The 12,032-nt window shown below is 33.2% G+C and overlaps 1 protein-coding gene across 5 annotated transcripts in view; it reads right to left on the minus strand.

Annotated features, from left to right (window-relative positions):
• Window positions 1-12,032, minus strand: part of CNOT2 (CCR4-NOT transcription complex subunit 2) — a 100,170-nt gene that overhangs the window by 12,048 nt on the left and 76,090 nt on the right. For 4 of the 5 annotated variants that reach the window (XM_045553369.1, XM_045553370.1, XM_045553372.1 and 1 more), the window contains 7 exons: window positions 11,674-11,821; window positions 10,771-10,953; window positions 8,370-8,449; window positions 5,735-5,860; window positions 3,797-3,921; window positions 2,759-2,879; window positions 2,510-2,666 (listed from right to left, as the gene is read on the minus strand). In XM_045553369.1, the coding sequence (XP_045409325.1) occupies window positions 2,510-2,666; window positions 2,759-2,879; window positions 3,797-3,921; window positions 5,735-5,860; window positions 8,370-8,449; window positions 10,771-10,953; window positions 11,674-11,821 (940 nt within the window). The remainder of the gene's footprint in view (window positions 1-2,509; window positions 2,667-2,758; window positions 2,880-3,796; window positions 3,922-5,734; window positions 5,861-8,369; window positions 8,450-10,770; window positions 10,954-11,673; window positions 11,822-12,032) is intronic. The other variant, XM_045553374.1, reaches the window with a different exon arrangement.

A 12,032-nucleotide genomic window follows, 5' to 3' on the forward strand; every position in this document is an offset into this window, starting at 1 on the left:
ATACCATGTCCCCCAAATTAAATTACTTTCCAATTTATGTGGCCAAAAAAATACTAGTAATTATTAAAAGCAAAAGTTCAAATTCACCAAATATTTACTGAGTGCCTATTATATGCCTGGCACTATTCTAGGTGCTTGGGATACTACATCAGTGAACACCACAAAGATCACTCACAACATGAAACTATGATTGAGGTTGGTGGATTGGAGGGAGACAGACAAAACTAACCAAATAAATAAGTAAATAAACAGTCCTTGTTAGGGAAGGGACTGAGAGGGGAGACAGGCCGCATAGTTAAATAGCGTGGTCAGGGTAGTCTCATTAAGAAGGTAAGATTTGAAGGATATGAGGGAGATAATCATATTATCTGGTAGGTGACTTCTAGTCAGAGGGAACTGCTAGAGCAACTAAGGTAGGGAAATGACTGACCTGTCTGAGGTACAGCAAGAAGGCTAGTGTAGCTCGAACACAATGAACAAAGGGAAAAGCTGTTGGGGTGGGGTTGGGGGAGAGACAATGATCATCTAAGACCTTGTAGGCCTGTAAAGACATGGGGTTTTTAATCATAATGAAACCACAAACCCTTACTGGGTATTGAGCAGAGGAGTAATTTATTCAAAAGGATTACCCTGGCTGCTACATGAAGAGACTGTATGGGTGGGGCCAAAGGGAGAATCAGGGACACCTGGTTACTGGCTAAGAGTATTCAGGCAAGAGAGGACAATGAATCAAATCAGGTTAAGATGTGGTCAGATTCTGTACATATTTTGGAAGAAGACTGATTATGGAGTATAAAAGAAGGAGAGGAGTGAAGGATTATGTCAAGCTTCTAGGATTGGGAGGGCTGTAGATAGAGCAGGTTTGGGCAAGATCATTCAAGAGATGTTTAAAAGGAAATTGAAAGTAGAAATCTCAAGCTGAGGAGAAGCCTGGAATGGAAATGTAAGTCTGAGATACATGATATTTAAAACCATGAGACTGGAAAAGCTCATCAAGAAAGTAAATGTAAAGAAGAGGACTAATATAAAGAAGTCAAGAAGAAGAGGAGGTGTTACCAGCAAAGGAAACTGAGATGGACCAACCAGTGAGATCAAGTAAGAATGGTGTTCTCAAATTCAAGTGAAGAATATATGTCAAGAAGCAAGAGTTCCTTGAAGTGACCACTGAATTTAATAACACGGAGGTCATTTGGTGACCTTGATGATAACAGTTTTATTGAAGTGATGGGAGCAAAATGCTGACTGAAATGGGTTTAAGAGAATGAAAGAAGACAAACTGGAGAAATGGAAATGACTCTTTTGAGGAGTTTTGCTTCAAAGGGGAAATAAAGAAATGGGAAAGTAACCCACATAGGAGGTTAGATCAAGACAAGATTTTTTTTAAGATGGGGGAAATAACAGTTTATTTGTATGCTGATGAAAATAATCCAATGAAGTGTGAAAACTGTTAAAGTCATGCCCTTGAGTTTTCAAGAGAGGTTTTAAATAGAAAGCATGGATCAATTACAGTAATAGGGTGAAAAACAAGAATAAGGTAGATGCAGAAGGTAGTAGGTAGTCAGATTTGGTGGCAGGACTGTGCTGATGTTTTGATTGCTTTCACCTTTTTCAGTAAAGTAGCAGTAAAAAGCAAGGTCATCATCTAAGAATAAGGATTGGTGAGAAGGCATTAAGGGGTTTGCAGAAGTGTAAAACAGTTGCATAAGAGAGCAAGAGAGTGAATGGACTAAGAATGCCAGGTATGATTATCCCTGGCAAATTAAAGGCCCACTTTTGAGGTTCCCGGTCATAAACTTCAAAGAAAGACCAGACAGTAAAGTTGTGTGTTTTTCTCTAACTGGGCTCAGTAGCACAGATCAGGAATGGAATAGGCAGAGATATAACCAGTACTGTAGTTTTTGTCATGAAAGTATAACAACTGAGAGAAGGGCAAAGTAGTCAAAGGTATATGTAAGCCAGCGATTATGACTGACTATAGAATTTAATGAGTAAGAAGGAAATGAGTTCATCACAGGAGAAAAGAGACATATTGAGGAACAATGAAAAGGTAGAAGAATCAATGGACTGAAGGTAAATGATTATAGGAGTCACAGTACTAGAGGGAGAGAAATGGAAAATAGGAAGTGGCAGTCAGAGAGCATGGGAGCACAGACTTAAAATTATAAAGAGACTGCAGTTACGAGTAATGACAAGGTCAAAGGATGACTAAAGGAATGGATGAGGTATGGTGCAAGACAAGATTTTTGGAGGAAAGAAATTCAAGGAACTGAGATTTCAGGATTTGATAAAGATCATGTATGTGTATATTGAAACTGCCAAATTATAAGAGGAAAAATATTGCACAATGACAGTGATCCAAGAGCTAATAAAAGAGGGAATGTCCCAAAGAGTCAGCAGATAACAGCAACAATGAATGGCAGCAGGTGATATGATTTGATGACATGAGATTAAAAACTGGAAGTCTGCAGGGGGCATTATATACAAATGTGAAAAAAAGACAAAAACTTACTCAGGAGAGTTTAGATTGAGGCCTAATGTTGTTAAGTCACTTCCTAATGCAAGATGTACCATTCCTGGGTCTGTCTCTGCTGCCCTGATAAATGTTAACAGGCCAATCATTCCAAATTGGTCCGTCACCATCCCTTGAGGAATGTTAGTAACCCGACCTGGGTAAGAAAAACATAATCATTTTTATTTTTGAGGAAAAGTAAAAAAGAATGCATTCTATAATATCTTCAACATATTTATAGAGTCCCACCATCAGGTAACACCTGGATCCCTTTTTTCTGCTGGTTATTATTTTGTGTTGTTGAACTTTTATCTCCAGGGAATTTGGGTCCATCTGTACTTGAAGTTGTCTTGCCAGATGTATTCAAATTCTAGCATGAAAAAAATGAAGTGTGACATTAAAATTTTTTAAGTGTACAAATTCAAGTTCATATATTAATACCTTGCTATTCATTCTTTATTATGTTTAAATTGGTAGTAAATTATTACCTGTTTTTCAAGTTCTACATGAAAATTTTATTTCCATAATTGTCCCATGGTATGTAAATAAATCCTATATTATCTACATTAATATTTAAAAAACAAAAAATCTAGGAAAAATATTATCAGATCTTCAGTCACAGAAAACCCCCCCCCTTCTCTCAGAGCTTTATGTTTTGGGATACACTTGAAGTTACACTCCTCAATGCTTTCATTAAAAGAGAAACTAAATATAGTACATTACCTAAAATATTACCAAAGCAACCTCCAAGATAAGTTAGAATATACAAACTTTAAAATTTGTACTTATTTTAATTCTTACCCAACAATTTTATCAATTTTTTAAAATAATATACAAACTCCCACCACACACACAGAAAAGCTATTTTCAGTGAAATGTGGAAGAAATAAACACATTTGTTAAGTCAGAAAGAAGCTGAGTTGGCTGAATCAACACGGTATAAAAATGTGTATAAAGATTCTTCAAGGAGAAAACTTACTCAAGAAAAACACAGCTCCTTAGAAGGCTATATTATCAAACTTCATGGGATCCAGCTGACAGGGACTACAATAAAAGTCTAAATTAACTCTGAGAAGTTGAACAGAAATTTGCAAACCTATATGAAATAGGAAAAAAATAGGCTATCTTCTAAGTTATAAAGCTTTTCCACATTCTTCAGAAGTTAGATTATTACAGATATTCAAGATAAACAGTTTTGTAACAGTATTTGGTAAGTAACTGTTAATATAAAAGAAATCCGAAGGGGAAAAACTACATCACTCACATACACAATTCTTAGTTACTTACAGATTTACTGTCATCATTACTTGACGTTGGATCTTTATAGCTGGAACCAGGTAATGCTGGAAAATCTTCATTGTGTATTGAGAAGTCCTGGGATTGCTCATTTGCTGGTTTTGTTACCATTCCAACTATGTAATGAAAATAATCCAGAGAATTGCAATTGATATTTATGATATTTTGCTACAGTTTATAAAACGTAACTTTACGCAAGATAATACACCAAAAGTTTTCTTTTTAATGCTATGTAAGTGCACTTCAAAAAATAGTATTCAAGATAACAATGAAGAATTAAATTTTGACTTACTGATTAATAACTTAACACACAAAATAATACAAGAGAATTAAGTGGTAATCCTATAAATCTAATATCATACTTAGGTGCTTAAAACATGATTTGATATTGGTAATAATTAAAATTTTAAAAGCCTGTTTTATTTAAATATTTGACTAGATATTATAAACACCAGTTAATTGTCAAATACAAATGAACAAAATAAATTTTAGAAGAACATGTCAGTATTCTACTTGAAAGTAACTTACAGAGTGATCAAATTGCAATCAATTACAAAACAACTCCATATTATTTCAGATTTTCTTGGACTCCATGTTATAGATGTAAAACATGCAAGAACTGGGAAATAATCCTCCCACTATACTTGGCATTAGTCGGGCCCTTATTGGAGAACAATATCCAGTTTGGGGCTCCACAATTCAAGAACGATATGGAGAAACTAGAGATGGTCCAAGGAGAGCAACGGGAATGATTTAAAGGGATGAAAAAATGGACCTATGAGGAAAGGTTAAAAACATTAGAGTCTGAACTGAGAATCAAGTAGCTAGGTACTCAACTTCCAGGGCAGATCATTTTTTGTTATTTTTGGAAGACTAATTTAGAAACTTTAGAATATGAACAATATATTTTCCCTTCTTTACATACTGTTATTTGTATTCATATTCTAAACGGCATAGAAATTCTTCTTGGTTGAAAATGTAAATGTTAATTTTATTTTAGAATAACTAACTGACGATCCCTCTAAGTTCCCTGTTTTATTATTGGTCTCTATCATATTTTCCCAAAAAAAAAAAAAAAACAACTGTGATAAAAAGAGTATGGTTACACTGCTGTTACAGAATTTTCATGTCTAAATTGTTATAGTGTTATTGTCTGTGTTTACCCCCTTTTATTTTCATTTATCCTCTATTAGCTGAATCTCTTATCTATTAGAGACAGTGAAAAAGAGTAATGAAGGATACTAATGGAAACCAGGAGTCTACATAAACTATACATGACCCATGAGCAGTGGTTCTCAATAGGGGGCAACTTTTTCTCCAGGGGACATTTGCCAATGTCTGGACACACCTGTGTTTGTCACAGTGGGTGGTCTGGGGGATGGTAATAGAGGGTGCTGCTGGCATCTAGTAAGCTGAGGCCAGGAATGTTGTTTAACATTCTATATAAACAGGATAGCCCCTCACCACCCCCCTCTACAAAGACTTATCCAGCCCAAATGTCAGCAGTGTGGCAGTTGAGAAACCTTGGCTCAGAGAAGTATCTCTGATACATACAACAGTCAGTCACTATTAATCACCAGGACTATATTCTTTTGAAAAATGCATGATCAACTAAGGAGAGAAAAGGAAGACCACAAAATAAATCACTTATGGTGAACTAAGGCAGAGATGCCAGAAGAAAATAACTTCTGAATACTAAAGAGGACACTTCCTTTTGAGTTTCTGTACAAACGTTTCCCATTTAACTCTGCTACTACGGTATTCTGGGAAGAAAAATCACTTTTCATGTATCATTTCTGACAAAATTACACTAACCAATTAGAAAACACAAATATATGTGTGCACACACACACACATGCATATGTATGTGTACATGCACCTGCACACAATAGAAACTTTCCATTGGCCATCATTAAAAAGCTTAATTACCATAAGGAGCTCTTCCAGCCAACGGGTTTATTAATGGAGTTGGGTTGCCACTTCCTTCCCTTCTGTTTCGGTCTGCTAATGCTGGAAAATCTGAAAGGTCCAATCCTGTCACATTTTCACTTCCATCTAGATAATAAGAAAGAATACTAGTTATTTATTCTACAAACATTTTTAAAGAGATTATAAAAACCAACCACAATATAATTTGAGATGACAGTGCCTTCTTCCTAAATAATGCACAGCACTGTATTAGGCAGATGTAGGTGTTCAAAAGATACTTATGGATTGATTTTATGTCAAATAATTTCATGAACAATTAAGCAAAGCATTATGCAACCAGCATATAAAAACCCGAAATCCTAAAGACTCAAGATAAAAGAGTAAGATGGTAACCTAAAATTATAGCTTGTTAGTTAACGAGAGAGAGACTGTTGTGGTGTAACTGGTTTTTTTTTCATTATATCCAGATGGAGATTATATCTGGAATGCTCGAAGCTTCAGTTATACACAAATATGACAATGACAATACTTCCTGCAAATGGCTAGAAAGATTTCTGAGGCACAGGCAGTGGAAAACCTATTGGTTTAATATACAAACGTGTACATGTGTGTTTGTGTGTATGTTGGGGGTGGGGGTATAAAAAGGGGTGGGAGTAGGGTTCCCATATTTGGTGAGTGGGTGAGAAATATGGGAACATGATACAAAGTCCAGAAGTTCATATACCTATTACACAGTAGGCGCTCAATAAATATATACTGAATAAATTTACTTTTGTTCATTTTAAATTAAATTAGTCTACTTCCTTTAAAAGTTAAAATTTAACCCAACCTACTTGTCTATTTTAATCATCTTGATTTCTTCTCAACTTTTTAGTATTTTTATGACCTTATATTCTTAATTTTCAAAGAACTTAAATTTCTACCTTCTTTAGCTTTTCTTTAATCTTTGTTTCATCTAATGTTTTATAATCACTTTCAATTTATTTGGCCCTGCTTCCCAATTTTTATTTTTCTCCAAATTTCATAATTAAAAGAAATCTCAAAGAGCAACTATTCTCTCAAGATTACTTTGTTGACAGAAAAACAACAGATCATTAGTATTCCAGGACAGGTAACAATTTAAAATTACAAGGGTAAAAGATAAAGCATTTATTTCTATCATTTAAATATGAATTTTTGATTAAAAAACTACCATATGAACAAGACAATAGAAATTAAATATTTATATACTATTTCAATTTATAAAATAATCTCTCTTGAATTACTTGATTACAAATTAATTATAAACTTTGGATATATATTAACTTTTTCTTTTTTTCCTTTTTATTTTACAGACACACCATGGAATATTACATATTAATTACATATTAACTTTTAATACATATCTTTTAAGTCCTCTGATATGGAATTTTAAATTGCCATATGTTATTTAAGAATATATTTTAACTCAAAAAATAGTTAATAACCCCCTAAATACATATTTCTAGGGAAAGACTTGAAAAAAATTTTCCCTAATATAAAATATGCTTAGTTAAAATAGAATTTAAAAATAATGTCCCATTTAGGAAAAAAACTCTAATTAAACTATGATATGCAGCCTGATTTCAGAGATATTAAAGTATTAAAAAAGTGCATTTCAGAAACAATGGAATATAGAACTTTATATTATTTTATGACTCAAAGACAAAACTACTATATATTATACAAATGCTAAAATTTGGAATTTTTTTCCAAACTTTTTAATCTTGCTTATGTTGAGCGTACATTAACATTTGAAAATTAAAAGCCCATAGCCATAAATGACATCTCCTTATTAAATCCTCTCGTGTGTCTACGTATGCTCCATTTTACTGATCATTCTTTCACCTTCTGCTTCTTTTACATATATTTCTCCCAATAATCCTGTTCATTTTTGCTCCTATGATAATAACATCCTTTATTTTCTTTCTTAGGAAAGGTCTGGAGGCAAGGATGGAGAGGGTAAAACCTAAAGCAAAGTAGCAACAAAGCCTCCTGTTCTCTTCTGTCTGAAGTGGTTAATAAAGGAAATAAACCAAAGACTACAGGAATATTTTTACTATCAAATTCAGAATTGGTTTTCCATGTAACTAAATTTTGAATTTTATACATAAAACTGGATCAAAAACACATTAAGGTTAAATGCCAAAATCAGTATTATTAAAACTATTAAGAAAAAATGGTAAATACTTCATATAATTTTAAAGGTTTTCTTCAATCTTGGTCTCTATAGCCAGAACGTCATACCACCCAACCTAGTCTACACTATAGTTCTCACAGTGACAAGGCTGAGGATAGGAAAAGCTTTGAAGCAAAAAAGATTCCAAGGCATAAATACAGGATAAGTTAATGTTTACGCTCTCTCTACGTGTTAAAGAAATAATCCTGACGTTATAACACAAATCAACTATGATGTTACCATGCCAAGTAAAAAAAAAAAATTAAATATCTCAACTGTTCACTGAATTAAACTCTATTTCCTGTCGATTTCTCACTAAATTTAATTCTGCCATTTAACATAAAAAAATTATATAATAAAGACCAGTATGCTGAATTGCTTTTTATGTCAGAAATCTACCATATTTTTTATAGGGTACTATCTCCAGGATAAGCTTACCTGTTCCATTAAAAATGTTACTTGATAAGGAGTTATTCATTCCAAATGCCTGATTCCTGTTCATTCCAAATCCAGACATACTGGGTACATAGAAAATAATTTTAGATATACAGTAAGAACACTAACTTTCAGATGAAGAAAAACAAAGAAGTGTATACTTTTGGTCTCCTCCATAAAATAACAATATGTTTCAAAACCAATACTAATATTATTTTTCTGAGTTTAATCTTTATTTTTACTTAAGAACTTCTCTAAAGTCCTTCCATGAATAAATGAGAACCAAAACACCTTAAACAGATTAGTTAAAAAACAAAAACCAAAGAATTTCATATGAACTTTGAGGAAAACAGATTAAAAGGGTACCATTTTGTGTAATTGGAGAGCCAACACCTACTGCATACCAGAAGTACCCAACCTCAAAAATACGCAGGTTAGCCTTAAGGGTATTCTTCCTAAATACTTGTTTTTCTCTCCTTATTAGTAAAGCTGGCTACTATTTTTCATAAAAGATCTTCTCTTATATACAGTGTCTGTTTTTCCCAACTAGAATATAAACTCCTTATAGTTAGTGTCCATGTCAGCTTCCTCTTGAAATCTTCTGTCCTCTAGTGTTTAGGAAGACACAATAGGCACTCAATAAATGTTTAGCTGACCTGGATTAAATGGTGTTATTCTGTAATTGAATTCAGTGTTCTAAAACACATCATTCTTATCTAAATATAGTTTACCTTTCATCTACTTAGAAGAAAAAAAAAAACCTCTCTATAGTGCCCCCAATTTTGAATTAATACACATTTGTTATTCTGTAAGTAGATAAAAATGCCTCCCTTTTTTGCACAAGCCTAAGCACGGGAAGAAAAAACAGAACATAAGGCTGAACATAGAGCAAGGCCAAATAATTAAGCATGTCAAAAGGAATTCAGATTCTCCAACAAAACTATGTATCTTTAACATCAAATAATCTTCTGTTAAAGACATTTTAGTGTATTAGTGTTATGGGTGGGGTTTGAAGATGACAGGGTTTTGTGGATTTTACCTAAATCTGTAAAACTAACTATGGCAAAACAATATTTTGATAAAATATGCAGCTGATGAAACAACACTCTAAAGAAGAGTAGGAAAGTCAATGGAAATTTTTAATAGCATGTTAGAATTGCTGAAGGTACAGGTAACATCAAACATGGAGTAAGTGCTCAGAGATGAAAACATTTTATAATAAATATAACTTATCAATAGTAGAATAAGCAGGGTTTTAGAGATCCATATTGCATCGACAATTTATAAGCAAAATATACTTTAAAAACAATGAAAATGTGGAAAAATGTGGAAAGGCAAAAATGTAAACATACATTCAATGAACAAAACTACAAGAATGTGAAAAATGTGATAAAGTCCAAAAAGTAGTATACAGTTAAGAAACAATCAAAGAGGTGGAGGATTTTGATAATCTTTCACAAATAACTTTTTTAAAAATTAAAAGAGCAGTAAAATTATAGAAGAAATATCATAAATTGAAATAAAAGCAAGAATTGGAGCTATGGGATGAAGATTAAACAGGAAATGTGCTAAAAACCTATTTTAATTCAGATTTTATAAGTACTAGATAGAAGACAGTGAATTAAATGAGTATGACTATAACTAGATCACGGTCCTTTTTCTCCTTTATACTCCCTCATTTTACATATATATATAAAAATACATACATCAAGCTTAAATGCTATTTTTGCAAGAAAGTCTTATATTTTAGACATAATTCTCATATAAACTACCCAAACACCTTGGAAATCCTAACAAAATGAATAACTCTTCTTATGTGCATAGTATGTGCAATGGACAGTGCAAAATGAAGTGAAAAAGCACAAAGCTCATCTTTGTGTTTTAAATCCCTAGACTTGATACTGTTTTCAAATACTCTAGATGAAGTTTTAAAAAGTCTTTGGTTAGTAAGTCTCCAAAGCACAACACTGAATCTTAGTTGAGAAGTAGAACTTCTCAACCAAAATATAACTCAAGGAAGGTAGTAATAATCAAACATGTCTACAGTCCTATTCATAAGCCTGGAACTCTTACTACACAGGTAACCTACCTCATTTAATAAAGGAAGGACATTAGATATCAACCAAAATTTGTCTGGTGGCAACCCAAGAACAATCCTTTTCTAACGCTACCACTATCACAACAAAAAGTTTTAATGTGCTTTCTAAAATCAAACTAGAAGTGCATAACTTTAGTTTTGGAAGGTTAAAGTTATGATGTGTAACAGAATCTTTGGTCACAAATGCATGATGAAACACACTTATAAGAGAGAAGCCACATCTCAAGAACAAAGCATTGAATATGAAAAGGCAAATATGAGGACACCCAGAAAGACAATTATACACAGTATCAATAAACATCTTACCTGTTCACAGTAAAAGGTTGTCGAGAAGGCTGCTGCTTTGGCATACATATTATGCTTGGCGAGCTTCTGTTGGGGCTACCTAACCCTGAACTGCTCATGCTATTTGTCCTGCTAGGAATTCCAATGCCCTGACCAACCTGGGAGTGGTTCATCATATTCCTAGGATTCATAGGCAAAATACCCCTGAAAAAGAAGTCCATTATACTAAATAAGCTGTCTACAATCACTCATTAAAATTCTCTATAAATAATCCAATGGTCCAACCCTACAATCTCAAATATACTTTCAAATTGCATTCCTAATTTTTATTCATCATTATTTTGTCTAGTCATTCTACATCTTTGAAAAGAAAAACCAAAGCAAACAAAGGGCAAATTATAGTGGAACTAACACATAAGGTGACATCTAAGATGAGAGAACTATTGGTGTGACTATGACAAAATCCAAATGTATTTCACACATATATTTAAAATAATTGCATTCCAAATGGATGTCATTCTATACTCTTCACGCTAATATGCATAATCTATGTCATCTGTTTTATTTTATGCTCACTAGAGCAAGGGATGTGTGGTGAGGGAGCAATGAGCACAATTATCTCGGGAAGAATTTTAAACTGCACACCTTCCTTTGAGGAAGAGGTGATTTTTGAAAAAGCTCCCCAGGAGATGATTAACCCTTGATACCCACCCACTGACAACTAGTATGCTAGCTGCAGGATAAAAACATCTTGCACTATACTTATCAATTTGCACTGACATAAAATGAGCATAGGTATTTTTTTCCTCAATGAAAGGCACTGAACCAGAAAATCAAATAATTAATTACCTTATTAAAAAATTAAAAGCTTGTTTACTCTACAAAGATACACTTTGAAAAATATTCTGGTCCATCAATAAATACCTGCTTGGAGATGGAGGCGTGTGAAGTGACATTGTTGGTACCCCTGTTGTTGGCGTGACGTGGCTCGGTAACTGAGTGCCTTGTGATAAGCTGCGATTTAACTGAGGGGTATTGTTGCTCATCCCCCTCATTGGAAGGCCTAGTGCACCTAATAAAAAAATTCAGAAGAAGGAAATTCATTGCCATCAGGAATGAAATTGTTATCCATCTTCTGGAGTTGGCAATTTAAAACATTTTTAAATGACCTAACGTAAGATGCAAATTTTAAATGGATATATTCAATTCACTCCAAATGGATTCTGATTTTAACAAAAATGTTCTATTCCGAAATTTAAAATTATAAATGGATATTGCTTTCA

This window comes from Lemur catta, chromosome 6 (assembly GCF_020740605.2).
Source record: "Lemur catta isolate mLemCat1 chromosome 6, mLemCat1.pri, whole genome shotgun sequence".
Classification (NCBI taxonomy): Eukaryota; Metazoa; Chordata; class Mammalia; order Primates; family Lemuridae; genus Lemur; species Lemur catta.